This window comes from Stegostoma tigrinum, chromosome 1, assembly GCF_030684315.1.
Source record: "Stegostoma tigrinum isolate sSteTig4 chromosome 1, sSteTig4.hap1, whole genome shotgun sequence".
Lineage (NCBI taxonomy): Eukaryota > Metazoa > Chordata > Chondrichthyes > Orectolobiformes > Stegostomatidae > Stegostoma > Stegostoma tigrinum.
Window position 1 is genome coordinate 170,422,582 of NC_081354.1, and position 18,582 is coordinate 170,441,163.

At 44.4% G+C, this 18,582-nt stretch overlaps 1 protein-coding gene across 2 annotated transcripts in view; it reads left to right on the top strand.

Moving 5' to 3' along the window:
* LOC125455860 (microtubule-associated protein RP/EB family member 1) overlaps positions 1-18,582 on the top strand; it is a 33,991-nt gene that overhangs the window by 3,991 nt on the left and 11,418 nt on the right. The window contains exons 2-5 of one of the 2 annotated variants that reach the window (XM_048538387.2): positions 8,945-9,079; positions 11,833-12,010; positions 13,327-14,099; positions 15,978-16,001. In XM_048538387.2, the coding sequence (XP_048394344.2) occupies positions 8,963-9,079; positions 11,833-12,010; positions 13,327-14,099; positions 15,978-16,001 (1,092 nt within the window). In that variant the 5' untranslated portion in view covers positions 8,945-8,962. The remainder of the gene's footprint in view (positions 1-8,944; positions 9,080-11,832; positions 12,011-13,326; positions 14,100-15,977; positions 16,002-18,582) is intronic. The other variant, XM_048538395.2, reaches the window with a different exon arrangement.

Consider the following 18,582-nt stretch of genomic DNA (forward strand, 5'->3'; position numbering starts at 1 on the left):
GGATTAGATAGGGTGGACAGTGAGAGTCTTTTTCCGAGGATGATGACTTCAGCTTGTACGAGGGGGCATAGCTACAAATTGAGGGGTGAGAGATTTAAGACAGATGTCAGAGGCAGGTTCTTTACTCAGAGGGTGGTAAGGGCGTGGAGCGCCCTGCCTGCCAATGTAGTTAACTCAGCCACATTAGGGGCATTTAAACAGTCCTTGGATAAGCATATGGATGATTATGGGATAGTGTAGGGGGAGGGGCTTAGATTAGTTCACAGGTCGGTGCAACATCGAGGGCCAAAGGGCTTGTTCTGCGCTGTATTGTTCTATGTTCTGTGTCTCTAGGTCTTTGTTCAACAGCAATACCCATGGCCCTACTCTTAACTGTATAAGCCTTGCCCTTGTTTGTTTTACCAAAAGTCCATATAACCCACACCAGCTGCACGATGGAGATAGGAAGAACTGCAGATGCTGGAGACAGAGTCAGCACATGTGGAGCTGGAGGAACACAGTAGGATAGGCAGCATCAGAGGAGCAGGAAAGTCAACTTTTCAGATTTACACCCTTCATCAGGACTGGGGACAGAGAAGGGAGCTGGGAAATAAGTAGAGGGAGGAGGGATGGGGTTTGGGGAAGGTAGCTGGGATGGTGATAGGTGAATGCAGTTAGGGTGTGGTGGGGATTGGCTAGTGGGAAGAGTAGGGCGGAGAGGTGAGAGAGAAGATGGACGGGTTGTGTCAGGTCAAGGACGCGGGGATGAGAGGGAGAATGGACATGGGATGAGTCCAGGGTTGGGGAGATTTTGAAACTGAGGCATTTGGTGAACAGGTCTTTGGGCTGTAGCCTCCTGAGGACGAATATTAAGTATTGTTCGGCCAGTTTATGGGTGGCATTATTGTGGCACTGCATGAGGCCCAGGATAGACCTGGGAGTCACCAAGGGAGTGGGAGGAGTAGTTAAAATGGTTAGCAACCAGAAGGTGTTGTCAACTTTCGCGTACAGAGCACAGATGCTCTGTGAATCGGTCACTGAATCTGTGCTTGGTCTCACCAAGGTAGAGGATGCCAATGGATACAGTCGACCAGGTTGGAGGATGTACAGGTAAACCCCTGTCAGATTTGGAGAGCTTATGTTGGGTCCTGGATGGCGGTGGGAGTGGAGGTGTAGGGGCAGGTGTAGCACCTCCTGCGGTTGCAGGGAAAGGTGCCAGGTGTGGTGGAGTTGGTGGGGAAGTCTTCCCACTGACCAATCCCCACTATCCCCTACCTGCATCCAAATCTCACCATCTCACCTTCCTTCCCCCAGCACCACCCCTCCTCCCTCTACTTATTTTTTAGCTCCCTTCTCCCACCCCAGTCCTGATGAAGGGTGTAAAGCCAAAACGCCAACTGCCTGACTTGCTGTGTTCCTCCAGCTCCACACTGTATTGACATCAACTACATGACCCTCGGTTACATTTTTGAAAAACTATGATTAGTCAGATATGATCTCGAATGAACCTATTCTGCATTTGCAGGGAGTGCAACGAAGGTTTATCAGACAGATCCCTGGTATGGCAGCAATAATGTATGAAGTGAGACTGAATCGTTTAGGACTATATTTATTGCCATTTAGAAGAATGAGGGGGCTGTCATAGAAACTTGTAAAATTCTGACAGGACTAGACAGGGAAGGATATTCCCACTGACCAGGAAGTCCAGAACTAGGGCCACAGTCTAAGGATATAGGGTAGGCCATTTAGGATTGAGATGAGAGATTTCTTGCCCAGAGGGTGGTGAGCCTGTGGAATTCGCTGCGATAGAAAGTGGTTGAGGCCATCCTCAGTGGCTTCATCAATGACATTCCAAGGTCATGGTCAGAAGTGTTGGGTTTGCTGATGAATCCACTGTCGTGATTACTCAGATGCTGAAGCAGCCTCTTTCCAAATGCAACAAGACCTGGACAATATCCAGGCTTGGGCCAATAAGTGGCAAGAAATATTCACACCACACAAGTGTCATGCAATGAACATCTCCGAAAAGAATCGACTTTCACCCTTTGACATTCATTAGCATGACTATTACTGAGTTCCTGAATACCAACATTGAGCAGAAACTGAGCTGAACTAGCCATTCAAACACTGTGGCTACAAGATCAAGTCAGATACCAGAAATCCTGCAGCTGATGGTAGCTTACCTCAGTTGTTAGTAAAGTGTTAGAAAAGGTTAAGGGATAGGATTTATAATCATCTAGAAAAGAATAAATTGATTAGGGATAGTCAGCACGGTTTTGTGAAGGGAAGGTCGTGCCTCACAAACCTTTATTGAGTTCTTTGAGAAGGTGACCAAACAGGTAGATGAGAGTAAACTGGTTGATGTGGTGTATATGGATTTCAGCAAGGTGTTCGATAAGATTCCCCACAAAGGCTATTGTACAAAATGCGGAGGAATGGAATTGTGGCAGACATAGCAGTTTGGATCGGAAATTGGCTTGCTGAAAGAAGACAGAGGGTGGTAGTTGATGAGAAATGTTCATCCTGGAGACCAGTTACTAGTGGTGTACCGCAAGGGTCGATGTTGGGTCCACTGCTGTTGGTCATTTTTATAAATGACCTGGATGAGGGCGTAGAAGGATGGGTTAGTAAATTTGCAGACGACACTAAGGTCGGTGGAGTTGTGGATAGTGACGAAGGATACTGTAGGTTGCAGAGAGATATAGATAAGCTGCAGAGCTGGTCTGAGAGGTGGCAAATGGAGTTTAATGTAGACAAGTGTGAGGTGATGCACTTTGGTAGGAGTAACCGGAAGGCAAAGTACAGGGCTAATGGTAAGATTCTTAGCAGTGTAGATGAGCAGAGAGATCTCGGTGTCCATGTACACATATCCTTGAAAGTTGCCACCCAGGTTGACAGGGCTGTTAAGAAGGCATACAATGTTTTAGCTTTTATTAATAGAGGGATCGCGTTCCGGAACCAAGAGGTTACGGTGAAGCTGTACAAAACTCTGGTGCGGCCGCACTTGGAGCACTGTGTACAGTTCTGGTCACCGCATTATAAGAAGGATGTGGAAGCTTTGGAAAGGGTGCAGAGGAGATTTACTAGGATGTTGCCTGGTATGGAGGGAAGGTCTTACGAGGAAAGGCTGGGGGACTTGAGGCTGTTTTCATTAGAGAGAAGAAGGTTGAGAGGTGACTTAATTGAAACATAATCAGAGGGTTAGATAGGGCGGATAAGGAGAGCCTTTTTCCTAGGATGGTGACGGCGAGCACGAGGGGGCATAGCTTTAAATTGAGGGGTGAAAGATATAGGACAGATGTCAGAGGTGGTTTCTTTACTCAGAGAGTAGTAAGGGAATGGAACGCCTTGCCTGCAACGGTAGTAGATTCGTCAACTTTAGGTACACTTAAGTCGTCATTGGATAAGCATATGGACGTACATGGAATAGCGTAGGTTAGATGCGCTTGAGATCGGTATGACAGGTCGGCATAACATCGAGGGCTGAAGGGCCTGTACTGTGCTGTAATGTTCTATTTCTATTTCTAACTCTCTCCTTTCCACCTCACTGCCCAACTCCAAAAGCCGGTCCATCGTCTACAAGGCACAAGTCAGGAATATCAGGGAATACTCCCAACCTACCTGGATGAGTGCCATTCCAACAACACTCAAGAAGTTTGACACTATCCAAGACAAAGCAGCTACTTGATTGGCACCATATCCACAAATATTCACTCCCTCCGCCACTGATGTTTCGTTATAGCAGTGTGTACCATCTACAAGTTGCCCTGTAGAAATTCATCAAAGCTCCTGAGTTAGCATCCTCTAAGCCCATAATCCCTTCGAATGATCATGGCAGAGCACATATGGGAACACCAACTTCCCTTCCAAGCCATTCACCATCCAGACTTGGAAATATATCACTGTTCCTTCAGTGTTACTGTGTCAAAATCCTAGAACTCAGTCCGTTTAAGTATTGTGTGTCGACCAACACCAAATGAACTGCAGTGATTCAAGAAGGCAGATCACCACCACTTCTTCAAGGGTAACTATGGCACTAAAGGCTGGTGCAGCCAGTGATACACACACCCCATGAATTAGTTTTAACAAGGCTAATTATTTTGGGGAGGAAGATCTTTAAGATTGATAGAAATATTAAAAGATACTGGAGAGAGTTTTGACTGTCACAAGGAAACAGGTTCTAGTACAGACAGCAGTTAAAGCCTGAAAAATTGGGTCATGGCAGGAACCCAACAAGATTCTGACCACATCTTAGTTTATCCAAGTGGGTTTGCAGGCAGTCACCATTATTACATTACAGAGATGTTGGGTAGCTATTTTCAAATAATATGCTCAATTGACTTACCGTTCTGCTTTAACAGCTAGTGCACAGGTTTCCCAAGGCTGAATGCACTCTACAGTCAGCTAGGCTTGAGCAAAGCAGACAGTTGTTGTTCCTTGAAACAGGCCGAACTCCTTTGAACAGTCAAATTGGATAGCTGTAAACCTGTCTCGACATGTGCCTGCAGATAACTGCATTTGTCTGAGTGTGTTTTTGATACTTGTCAGTTGAGTTCCAGCTTACTGCAAGTTACCTATCATGGTTGTGACTCATCTTGATGTCCTTCCCACTGTTGTGAGCCTTCAGTTCAGCATGGGAACTGCTTGATGTCCTTCCCACTGTTGTGAGCCTTCAGTTCAGCATGGGAACTGCTTGATGTCCTTCCCACTGTTGTGAGCCTTCAGTTCAGCATGGGAACTGCTTGATGTCCTTCCCACTGTTGTGAGCCTTCAGTTCAGCATGGGAACTGCTTGATGTCCTTCCCACTGTTGTGAGCCTTCAGTTCAGCATGGGAACTGCTTGATGTCCTTCCCACTGTTGTGAGCCTTCAGTTCAGCATGGGAACTGCTTGATGTCCTTCCCACTGTTGTGAGCCTTCAGTTCAGCATGGGAACTGCTTGATGTCCTTCCCACTGTTGTGAGCCTTCAGTTCAGCATGGGAACTGCTTGATGTCCTTCCCACTGTTGTGAGCCTTCAGTTCAGCATGGGAACTGCTTGTGAAGCTTTACACTGGTAAGGAAAATGAGGAGCAAAACCAGTGGCATTGTCAGTAACTCCTGGTCTCAGCCACAGGCTGATCTACAGGACAGGTAGACTCACCATTCCTGTCCTCTTGAATGTCACATGGCAATGTGTCCCAATTCAAAAGACTACACCCTTGCGAAGCAATTTTTCAGCCAAGTGCTTGTTTTGAGAGTCTGGTCCTTTTCCTCACACCCTTTGCAATTACCACCTTATTTCAGTCCCTCAGACTTCACAGCAGGTCCTTTAGTTAAAAATTAGAGAGCTAGAGAGAAATGTGGACAGCTTCCCAGGTACTCTATTCCTTTTTTTTCCCCTTTATTCATTCACAGAATGAGGGCATCGCTGAGTAGGCCAGCATTTATTACCCAGTCCTAATTTCCCAGAGGGCTGTAAGAGTCACCACATTGCTGTGGGTCTGAGGTCACATGTCGGCCAGACCAGGTAAGGATGGCAATTTCCTTCCCTAAAGGACATTAGTGAAACAGATTGTTTTTCCCTGATAATCGGCAATGGATTCATGGTTATCACAAGATTCTTAATTCTAGATATTCATTGAATTCAACTGCCACCATCTGCTGTGGCGGGATTCGAACCTGGGTCCCCAGAACATTATCTGGGTCTCTGGATTAACAGTCCAGCAATAAATCAACTCGGCCATCGCCTCCCCTTTTTCTGTAGTTGCTGAAGCCTCAGGCATAAATGCACATTTCACCTCTGCTGATGATCATCAGCAATATCATCATTGAATCTGCCAATGCCACATTCTCAGGACTTGCATTCCAGACCCCAACCACTTTTGCTGCATAAAGTTTTTCTTCCTGTTATCATTGCTTCTTCTGTCATTTAGCTTAAATCTGTGCCATCCAGTTCTTAGTTCTTCCACTAATGGGAACAGTTTCTCCCTGTATAGCCATGGTTTTTTACATATGTATCAAATTTAAACTATGCCTTGTGCACTGAGGTCGAGGAAGAACAGGGATCCTAACAGCCAGGTCTGTAAGTTACTTGCCAGTCTGTGTTTTCCAAGTAACAATTCATTTTGTCCCAAAGGCTTTTCCACTCTAAACATTAAAACTGGCCTGTAGTTGTTCAGCTTACATTTACAATTACTTATGAACGAGGTCTAACATTTGCAATTCTCCAGTTCTCTATCATCACCTTATATTTGTGGAGGACTGGAAAAGTCTGACGTGCACCTCTGAAATTTCTTCCCTCCTTTTTCTGTATTATTGGATATATCTTGTTCAGTACTGGTGCTGAATCAACCTTAAGTACATACAGCATTTCTAACATCTCCTCCTTATCAATCTTAAACCCATAAATTGTCTGATCTTCCTCCTCTGGGCAGCTTCTTCTTCCTTCGTAAAAACAGGTGTAAAGTATTAGTTTACTCCTTCAGGCATGTTCCATGTCTCCATGGGTAAATCCCCGTTCTGTTTTTGGATTCCCTTTTATGTTAACTATCAGCCTCTTTTCTTTCTCACTCTAGTTTCTTTTGCTTGCTTTCTCAATTTCCCTTCAAATTTTTTTTTGTTGAATCTGTTTGTCAATTCTGTTATGCATCTGCCATCCCTCATGAATACTCATTTATTTAGTTTAGATTACTCTGTAACTCTTCTGTCATCCAGGGTACTATAGATTTGTTTGCTGTACATTTCCTAAAGTCCATGGGAATAAATTTACACTTCCCCTGACCTATTACCTCTTTAAAGGCAGCCCATTGTTCAATTACTGTTTTGTCTGCCATATTTTGATTTCAGTTTATTTGGCACAGATCCATTCTTACTCCATAGAAGTTATTCTTACATTTATAGAAATCGTAGAATCCCTGAAGTGTGGAAACAGGCCATTTGGCCCAGCGATTCCATACTCATCCTCCGAACAGCATCCCACTAGACACACTCTTCCCCTCTCCTTGTAACCTTGCATTTACCATGGCTGATCCACCTAGCCTGCAGGGCAATTTAGCTTGGCCAATCCAACTGGCATGCATGCCCTGAGACTGTGGGAGAAAAACCGAGCACCCAGAAGAAACCCATGCAGATGCATGGAGAATGTGCAATCTCCACATAGACAGTAGCCCAAGGGTGAAATCAAACCCATGTCCCTGGTACTATGAGGCAGTAGCACTAACCATTGAGCCACTGTGTTGTTCCTTGGTTTGCTTACTATCATTTTTCTGAAGCCAAGATGAGATCCCATTATGACACCATCACTCTCCCCTAAATGCTCTTCTGCCAATAAATTAAAACATCTTTACAAATACTAGAGACCTCTGACAGTGTGGGATTATCAAATGAAATTCAGCCCAGTAATTGTGAGTGTTGAATGGAGGGAGAGGCCTGTCAAATGTTCCTGCTCAGTTCTTGGCTGCTTTCTCCAGGATGGTCTTCAATGTTTGAAAAGGTGTATTAGACTACAATTTTTTTTTTCTTTGCTGTACCATCTGTTATATTTTTACTTGCAAAACACATGCAAACTCTAATTGAAATTGAGCAACATTAAAGGATGTTTAGTAAAAAAAATTCAAAGTTTTATTTGCGTGTGTAAGTTTGTTCAAAGGTTGTTTGTCATCAAAATGAACTTACTTGATTAATGTGATGTTTGGGAAGAAAGAACAAAGAGCAGAGTGGCTGCATTTGATTTTTCAGTTGTGATATAGAATTACCATATTATTCCTGCTAGCAGCAAGGATCACACTTGCACTTCCAGCAGAGCTGATTTTGCCAAGTTTATTTCTGTACAGCATTGAGGGAATCCTGCCTCTCTGTTTGGGAATCTAAGTACAGTCAAAAAATTAGAACCCCACTTTACACAGTGAAACAAGGAAAGACTTTTCTCATGCACAGAGTGGTGGAAGATTGATGCCAGGTCAGTTGTTAAATTTTACAACTGGCGTGGATGTGAGATGGAGATATATCAAATGTATTTGGGAATGTAGGGAACGATGGGTATGTGAAGTTAGATCACAGATCAGCCACAATCAGATTGAGTGGCAGAACAGGACTTGAAGATCCAAATGGCCTATTCTTGTTCTTATATTCTGAGAAAAATGTGCAAAAAACTGCTGCCAATATTGATGTAAGATCTGAAGTAATCTGACTAGCTGGCAGTTTTCTGGAATATTAACATTCATCATGGTTTAATTTGTCTGTGGAAAATAATTCTTTCTGAGGGATGGTTGGGTGGAAGTGAGATGTCTGTGTTGGCGTGAGACACAGAGTGCCTTGTGAGCTTCATCTTAGCCTCGCATTCTCTCAGTGAAGACATCAGTTATCAGCCAGTAAAGGCGGTGGATTGTTAGCTCAAGCATCTACTCTGTCTTCCTAACTCAAAATTCTTTCTGAGTGGCTGCTCTTGTTGTTTAGAGATCTTGACACCATTTTCTGTCATTGGGCAAGCACTTCCCATGTGTTGACTTTCATTGAGGTTTTGAGTTTGTCTTTGAAGCATTTCTTTTGACCTTTGTGTGTATGAACTCGCTGACGTAGCTTTTTGTACAGAACCATTTGAATGGTTTTGACAATATGTCCATCTCAGCTACTGTGAGACATCCTCACAGGATGCTCAATTGTACTATTTTGTTCTCTCGCTTAATTTACAAGGTCACTGAGACAATATTGATGATGTTGGACTTGATATGGGATCTGTAAATTACCCATGCTTCAGCACAAGACAGAAGTGTGGAGAGAGCTGAGCCTGATAAGTTAAGAGTTTGGTGTCACGTCTGATATCATAATTATCAAAACTCAAATGCACATAGTAAAAGCCACAGGACTTGATGCCGCTTTGCTTTCAAATATAAGGCTTATCTGTCTTGTCGTAGTCATGATTTGTAGTTTTATTTTGCTTTCGTAGTTAAGAAATAGAGATAATCCTCTAAATTGTTTTGTTTTAAGGTTTAAAGACCATTCACAATGTCGTATGTGAGTGACGAGCTATACAAGTACCTAAGGGGGAGAATGACAGATTTTTTAAAAATTAATGCAGTGGAATTGTTACCACATCTTCCCTGTCTTACTCAGATGGACCAGGTAATTCCATTTCTATTACTAAAGAAGATTATGATGCATATTTGTTTGGATCTAAGATGATATCAGTTTTGTTAGTTCAACATGGCTTTATGCAAAACAGCATGCAATTTCTCTTCATATAGAAAAGTAACTTTTACCGTGTTACATTTAAAAAAAAAGGTTTGCTTGGTTCTGCTTACAGCAACGGTTTTGCTTGTAGAAGTATTAGAGCTGGAATTTGAAGACTTAGTTTGTGCAATAATAGTTTCACAAGATGCAGTTAAAAACATCCAAAAGGCAGGAATGGGGTGGGAAACGTGAAGGTTGTATTATTGGAGGTGGAAAGCTTGTGGCATTCCTGATCCCTTGATTTAGTTGCATTTGGGCAAGTTGAAGGAACCATTCTCACCTTGAGAATGATTGAGGCCCTTCAGCAGTTAAGACAGGGTTTCAAGGGACTCTGGCCTGACATTATTAACATCCTTTCACTGCAGGGCTATTATAGCATAGCGGTAGTGTCTCTACTTCTGAGCCAGCAGACTGGGATTTTTGTTTCTCAAATTGGAGACCTGTGACCAGTGGTGTTCCACAGGGATCTATGCAGGGACCACTGTTGTTTGTGATATATGTAAATGATCTGGAGGGAGGTATAGGTGGTCTGATCAGCAAGTTTGCCGATGACACTAAGATTGGTGGAGTAGCTGATAGTGAAGGGGACTGTCAGAAATTACAGCAGAATATAGATAGACTGGAGAGTTGGGCAGATAAATGGCAGATGGAGTTCAATCTGGGCAAATGCGAGGTTATGCATTTTGGAAGATCAAATTCAAGGGCGAACTATACAGTAAATGGAAAAGTCCTAGGGAAAATTGATGAACAGAGAGATCTGGGTGTTCAGGTCCATTGTTCCCTGAAGGTGACAACGCAGGTCAATAGGGTGGTCAAGAAGGCATATGGCATGCTTTCTTTCATTGGGCGGGGTATTGAGTACAAGAGTTGGCAGGTCATGTTGCAGTTGTTCAGGACTTTGGTTCGGCCACATTTGGAGTACTGTGTACAGTTCTGGTCGCCAGAAGGATGTGGACGCTTTGGAGAGGGTGCAGAGGAGGTTCAGCAGGATGTTGCCTGGTATGGAGGGTGATAGCTATGAAGAGAGGTTGAATAGATTAGGATTATTTTCATTAGAAAGACGGAGATTGAGGGGGGACCTGATTGAGATCTATAAAATCATGAGGGGTATAGACAGTTTGGATAGCAAGAAGCTTTTTCCCAGAGTGGGGGACTCAATTACTAGGGGCCATGAGTTCAAAGTGAGAGGAGGAAAGTTTAAGGGAGTATGCGTGGTAAGTTCTTTACGCAGAGGGTGGTGGGTGCCTGGAACGCGTTGCCAGCGGAGGTGGTAGACGCAGACACGTTAGCGTCTTTTAAGATATATTTGGACAGGTACATGGATGGGCAGGGAGCAAATGGACACAGACGCTTAGAAAATAGATGACAGGTTAGACAGAGGATCTTGATCGGCACAGGCTTGGAGGGCCGAATGGCCTGTTCCTGTGCTGTAGGTTTCTTTGTTTCTTTGTTTGTTTAAGTTCCACCTGGTCCAGGTAGTGTGTAATGTCATCTCTGACCAGGCTGATTAAAAAATATCCATTCTCCTAGTGAGTTGGCAGCCTGCTAGGAATAATGTAGTGGTCTCTCCTGCAGACTTAACGGAGAGTAGAGCTCCTGATCAGGCACTCCGCGTCTCAGAGCAGCAAGGACTCTACTTCATGGGGATCTCCCCTTCAATGCCCTCCACAATTCCCCTGTTCCTCTCCCTAGAATCAGCTTGACTGGCTGCAGTGATCCTGCCTCACCCACCTTCTTGGCACCCCAGTGTTAGCTTCTGCTCTGGGCCTCCATCTGTCCAGCCGCTGGCTGTTGATCTTCAAAGGCAAGGATCATGAACAGTGGGCAGTAAATTGTATTTGTGGGCTTCTGGAAATGGCTGTGGAGGGGTTGTCATCTATTTCTGGCTGGGAGATGGACTGCAGCCTTGAGCTTTAATTTCCACCCCAAGTAACTTGCCTGTATTCAGAATGTAAGAAATATTAAACTGATTTGATTTATTCACACTTTCACTTTGTAAGATAGTGGACTTCCTATTGCTTCTGTGCCCTGTACTAGGAAAAGCACTTTGGCCAAATCATTTCAGAGTGGCATTTTCAAATTCCCAATGGTCTAGCCTTTCATAACCCCCAACCCACTCACCCTTTATCAAAGCCTTTGTGGAGTTACCCACCTGCTGAATGGCATCCTGGTTTAGTGAGGAGTTTGCGGTACAACTCCCACAGTCCAAAGATGTGCGGGCTAATGGATTGGCCGTGCTAAATTACCCGTAGTGTTCAGGAGTGTGTGGCTTATAGGGGGATGGATCTGGGTGGGATGCTTCAAGGGGCAGTGTGGAGTTGTTGGGCTGAAGGGCCTGTTTCCACACTGTAGGGAATCTAATCTAATCTTAAAAAAACTCAAGTTGCTTAATTAAAATTGTTTTTTTGAAATAAAAAGAGTGGCAGTGTGGTGATGGAAAGAAAGTAAAAGGAAATACATGTAACAGATGATAAAAAGCTCTGCCAAAGTCCAACTCAAATAAAAAAAAAAGGTGAGAATATAGATAAAACTGCATGGAATATTAGAGGGCTTTCTCATAGTGGGGTGGAAAATAAAGGATGCTTTTCCTAACTCTGTTATGAACCATGCATTTCAAACGAAAAGCTCTCCTTTCACTTGCTTAGGAAAAAATAAGAGCTGAAGCCAAATATGAAGGAAATGAGGCAGCCATACCTATTCTCTTGGATTCTGTGAGAAGACGGCAAAATTGGGAAAGGCAATTGATAAATGCATTACGTAATAAAGAATACAATGATCTTGCAGGCATTTTGGAACAGAAACTTGAATCTTTAGCTCCAAGAAGTAAGTATACTTGCTGTGATTCTTATGTTGAAACATTACGTTTTTAATTTGGATTTTAGATATTTTCTAACTAAGCTGTTCTGAGATATCATGACACAGCTCCAGAGCAAGTGGGACTTGAACCCGAGTCTTCTGGCTCTCCACCACAACAGCCTTTACTTAGGATTTATGCTTAACATCATAGTTTTTGAAAATAGGAATACAGTAAGCCCTCATCTTAAGTTACCAAATACAACATTGCTTCACTTTCGTCCTGTAGATATAAAAACTTGATTGAGCATCGAAGATTAAAAATGTTTTTTTGTTTTCTGAGGCTGACAGAATGCATACACCTCAGTCAGTGCCAGTTTGGAGCAGACTGCTCCTTGATGCTCTCCCTTACTCCAACACGCGAGTGCCACCCCTACTGATGCCTGTCTTCCTTCATTCCCTGCCCTCTGCCTCTCCTCACTCCTTTCCTCATGCTCTCCCTCTGTCCTCTGACACCCTATCCACCTTGCTCCATCCCTATGTCCAAAGCTACTCAACCCCTTTTCATAATGACCTCCTTCCCCCTACAAGCCCTCCACCTCGCACATATCTCCAAATCCCCCAACACATGTTCACCTCCTCAGAAACAAACTGTCCCCTCATGACCTTTGAACTTCACCCCTCAATAGTTGCTGCAAGCTCCCCTCTAAGGTTCTGAAGAGGGAATTAATGCTGAATGTCCATCTTGTTAAGGCACGCGTGATAAGACCCTCTGATTGGGTGACAACTCATAACACTTGAGAAGTACGACTTCTGCCTCTAGGTGTTCAAATCCCTATTGCAGGTCCAATATTGACCCCTCAGTAATGACATGGATTTTCCTGTCTTTCTCAAAATGCTGGCAAGACCCTTATTGCCCATATGAAATCTCTGTAGTCGCCTCTCTGATATGTTGTCCAGTATCTTCTGCCCCTGTAGTTTGTTTTCTTCTTTTCACCTATTCTTCCTTCTGTCTTTGCTTTCCCATCTATATACTTTTTTTCCAATCACTTCTTCATTGTTTTCCTTCAGACATTTCCTTTTCTGACTGGAAAGTCAGAGGAGGTGCATTATGCTTATTGTGTGTGTAGCATTAGTCACATTAATGAAATAACAGATTATGTAGCTGTCCAGTACATTGGAGTTAAATTATTAATTCTGTCAACACTTTTATTCCTTTCTGTATTTCACAGTTCATTGGTTAACCCAAAAGATGCTGCATGTGACTTAAGTATCAAAACAACATGGTTTAATTTTTCAAAAAGGTCAAACTATTACAAGTTAATTATCTTAATGTCTTTTTGCAGGGAATGTTAGTCCTTCTGTTGCTTCACATCCTAATCATTCTGCTGTAGATTCTTCGACAATTGTTGTTGTTCCCTTCCAAAGTGCACCATTTGATGTCTCACCTCCACGACACCCTTCAAGCTCAGTTACTGTTGCTGACAATTCACAATTCCCTACTACAGCTTTTCGTTCTGCAGACGACTTGTTGACCCTGTCCCCGTCCAATCAGACTAATCTGCGGCCTTCAGCTGGTATTCCTGCAGCAGAACATCCAGCAAGCAAACCTACAACGCAGCCCTCGGCCGGTCCCCCCGCAACGCGGCCCTCGGCCGGTCCCCCCGCAACGCGGCCCTCGGCCGGTCCCCCCGCAACGCGGCCCTCGGCCGGTCCCCCCGCAACGCGGCCCTCGGCCGGTCCCCCCGCAACGCGGCCCTCGGCCGGTCCCCCCGCAACGCGGCCCTCGGCCGGTCCCCCCGCAACGCGGCCCTCGGCCGGTCCCCCCGCAACGCGGCCCTCGGCCGGTCCCCCCGCAACGCGGCCCTCGGCCGGTCCCCCCGCAACGCGGCCCTCGGCCGGTCCCCCCACAACGCAGCCCTCGGCCAGTGTGCATGCAGTATCTGCTTCTGGACCTGCTGCCTTTTCAACAACCTCAACTGCATCATCATCTTCTGTGTCTTCGACTTCCTCTACTTTCACCTCTCAGCATCATTCCTTAGAATTCAAAATACCAATTCAAGAAACTGGAAAGTCAATGGATAGAGAAGAAAACAAAGATGAAAAACTGCCTGTACAGGTAATGTGGCAATTTATCCTGCATTTCTTTATTGATATAATGTGAAACTCCACTATCAGTGCTCTCATTCAGATCTCCATGGAATTAAGTAGAAGGGATATATAATTCTTAAATGGATTAGCATGCTCTTTAGTTTGTTCCTTTTTCTTGCTTAGAATGCATGTAATTTGAATTTCCTTATTGAAGAAGGATTGTTGTTCCTGCACCAGCTGAGTAGTCATGAAGAACTCTCTTTCTCAACCTTTCCCCTCTTCGGAGGTGTGGTGACCCTCGAGTTAAACCACCATCACTCATCTCTCTCTCTCTCTCTCTCTCTCTCTCTCTCTCTCTGATGAGAGAGCAACTCTCTGGTCTGGTAGGATAATGGTGACTTGATCTTAAATGTGTAAGGGTCAGTTCAGAGGACATTTATGAAATTGATGTCCAGAGTCAACAAGTCCTCTTAACAGGGATAGTAGGAACTGCAGATGCTGGAGAATCTGAGATAACAAGGTGTAGAGCTGGATGAACACAGCAGGCCAAGCAGCATCTTAGGAGCAGGAAAGCTGACATTTCAGGCCTAGACCCTTTGTCAGAAAAGGGGGATGGGGAGAGGGTTCTGAACTAAATAGGGTGAGAGGGGGAGGTGGTAGAAGATGGATAGAGGAGAAGATAGACGGAGAGGAGACAGACAAGTTAAAGAGGAGGGGATGGAGCCAGTAAAAGTGAGTGTAGATGGGGAGTTAGGGAGGAGATACGTCAGTCCAGGGAGGATGGACAGGTCAAGGGGGCGGGACGAGGTTAGTAGGTCAGAGATGGAGGTGCGGCTTGAGGTGGGAGGAAGGGATAGGTGAGAGGAAGAACAGGTTAGAGAGGTGAGGACAAGCTGGGTTGGTTTTGGAATGCGGTAGGGTGAGGGGAGATTTTGAAGCTTGTGAAAAAGCTTTTTTTCAGATTTATTTCAGAACCCCCTTCCCCTCCCCCATTTCTGAAGAAGGGTCTAGGCCCGAAACATCAGCCTTCCTGCTCCTATGATGCTGCTTGGCCTGCTGTGTTCATCCAGCCCTACACCTATGTCCTGCTAACAGGATAGGCCAGAGAGGCTGGACTTATCTCCACTGAGTTGAGAAGAGTAAGAGGTAACTTGATTGAAACGGATAAGATCCTTGACAAGATGGATGTGGAAAAATGCTTACTCTTGTCGGCGAGTTGAGCAGTAGGTAGTACTGTTTCAAGATTTCCCTTTTAGGACTGAGATGAATGACAAAAAACATTTTCAGAGGGTTTTGCAACTTTGGAAATCTCTGCCTGGAAAAGCAGTCAAGGCAAGGTCATTGAATATCTTTAAGACAGATTCTTGTTTGACGAGGGAACCAAAGGTTAATAGGATAGATCATATAAAACAAACAGATCGGCCATGATCTTACTGAAATGGCACAGCAGGCTGAGCAGCTGAATGGCCGACTTCTGTTCCTAGATCATCTGTTTGTGCATCACTTTTCTATAGGTTTTCTATATAACCTATAGGTTATTTACAGCTTTCATGACTCGGCATTGAATGCAACAGTTTCTGACTGTAAACTGTCCTGTTTTGTATCCTTTCTTTGCATGTAGGCTTTCCTCTTATTTTTGCTTTCAGTCAGCTGCAGTCCTGCTCCAGGCTCATCTTTTGTTTCTTACCCCAACACCATTCCTTCTGGCCCTGGAGGATTAACCTGAGGATTAATTTCTTCTGCCCTCAGTCCTACTGGAGACCTTGCTTTAACCTTGCCCCTCCTCCATTGGTCCAAACAGTCTCTTATTTTTCTCAGTTTTGATGCATGGTTATTGAAATGAAAGGTAAACTCTTTTCTCCACAGCCCTGCTGAGCATTTCTATCAATTTCTGTTCTTATTTCAGATTTCTGGCATTTATAGTATTCTGGTAAGTTACCCTTGTTGAAAAAAATCAACAACTGTCCAGCAAAATGACAGACTGGAGAAGACAAAAAAAAGCACTTGTGGTAAATGAATTGTAAATCCAGATTAAATTTAGTATTGTATGCGGACAGATTATGGAAAATGTAAAAACAACAGGGTTGACATAGTGAGTGATTTTTAACTTCCCCTATATTGATTGGGACTTGATTAGTACCAGGAATGCGGATTTTGGTGGTGGGGGAGGTGGGCGGGGCTAGAATTTGCTACCTGTGACCAGGACAGTTTTTTCAAATAATATGTAAATAATCCAGAAACAAAACCGAAATTGCTGAAAAAGCTCAGCATGTCTGGCAGCATCTGTGGAGAGAAATCAGAGGTAGTGTTTCGGGTCAAGTGACAGACATTTAAAGAACACATGGACGAACTTCAACAATTGTACATCCCAGCTGGCATAAGAGTAACACAGGGAAGATGGTACAATCATGGCTAACAAGTGAGATCAGGAACAATCTTAAAACTAAAGAGGAGACATATAAATTGGCTAGAAAAAGCAGCAAATCCAAGGACTGGGAGAAGTTTAAAATTCAGCAGAGGAGGACAAAGGCTTTAATTCGAAAGGGAAAATAGAATATGAAGGTAAGCTTGTGGAAAACATAAAAACTGACTGCAAAAGCTTCTATAGATATTTGAAGCAAAAAAGGCTGATGAAGACAACTATATGTCCCTTGCAGTTAGAATCAGGTGAATTCATAATGGACAACAAAGAAATGATACACCATTTGAACAAATACTTTGGATCTACCTTCGCTAAGGAGCACACAAATAATGTTCTGGAAATGCTAGGGGACAGAAGGGCAAGTTTGAAGGAAGAACTGAAAAAAATCCTTATTAGTCTGGAAATGGTGCTGGGGAAACTGATGGGATTAAAACTCAATAAGTCCCCACGGCCTGATTCTCTGAATCCCAGAGCACTTAAGGAAGTGGCTCTCAGAATAGCAGATGCATTGGTGATTATTTCCCAGCATTCTGTAGATTTTGGAAGAGTTCCAGTGGACTGGAGGGTAGTTCATGTAACTCCACTTTTTAAAAAATGGAGCGAGAGAGAAAATGGGGAATTATAGGATGGTTAACCTGACTTCAGTGGTGGGTAAAATGCTGGAGTCAGTCCAAAGGTAAGGATATAATAACTGAGCATTTGGGAAGCAGTGATAGAATCAATCCTAATCAGCATGGATTCACTGAAGGGAAATCATTTTTGACAAATCTTCTGGAATTTTTTGCGGATGTGACCAGTTGAGTGGACAAGGGTGAATCAGTTGCAGTTGTGTATCTAAACTATGAAAAGGCTCTTGACAAGGTTCCACACAAGAGATTCGTGAGGAAAATTATAGCTCATGTTATCAGAGGTAATGTGTTGAGATGGATGGAGAATTGATTGGCAGACAGGAAGCAGAAAGTTGGAATAAATGGGTCCTTTTCAGAATGACAGGCAATGACGAGTGGGCTACCACAGGGTTCTGTGTTGGGACCCCAGCTGTTCGCATTAATGATTCGGACAAAGGAATTAAAGCCATATCTCCAACTTTACAGGTGACACTTAACTGGGTGCCAATGTGTGCTGAGAGGAGGGTGATAAGAGGCTGCAGGATGACTTGGACCTTTGGCTGAGTGGGCAGGTATTTGGCAAATGCAGTATAATGTGGGTAATTGTGAGGTTATCCACTTTGGTCACAAAAGCAAGGCAGATTATTATCCAAATGATGGCAGTTTAGGAAAAGGTGAGGTGCAATGAGACCTGGGTGACATGGTGGAGCAGCTGCTGAAGGTTGGCATGCAGATGCAGCAGGCAGTGAGGAAGGCTAATGGCGTGCTTGCGTTGAGGATTGGAGTGAGGATGTTTTGCTGCAGTCATACAGGGCCTTGGTGAGGCCACACCTTAAGCATTCTGTGCAGTTTTGGTCTCCTAGCCTGAGGAACGAATTTTTGAGGGAGTCCAGTAAAGGTTCACAGTCTGATGCCTGGGATGGCATGACTGACATATGAGGAATGACTGGCTTGACGGGTCTTGTATTTGCTGGAATTTAGAAGAATGAGAGGGGATATCATAGAAACATATAAAATCCTGATGAGCCATTCCACTCCCGCACATCCCAGATGTCCAAGTTCTTCAAGGACCGCAACTTTCCCCCCACGGTGATCGAGAACGCCCTTGACCGCGTCTCCCGCATTTCCCGCGACACATCCCTCACACACCTCCCCCGCCACAACCGCCCCAAGAGGATCCCCCTCGTTCTCACACACCACCCTACCAACCTCCGGACACAACGCATTATCCTCCGACACTTCCGCCATTTACAATCCGACCCCACCACCCAAGACATTTTTCCATCCCCTCCCCTGTCTGCTTTCCGGAGAGACCACTCTCTCCGTGACTCCCTTGTTCGCTCCACACTGCTCTCCAACCCCACCACACCCGGCACCTTCCCCTGCAACCGCAGGAAATGCTACACTTGTCCCCACACCTCCTCCCTCACCCCCATCCCAGGCCCCAAGATGACATTCCACATCAAGTAGAGGTTCACCTG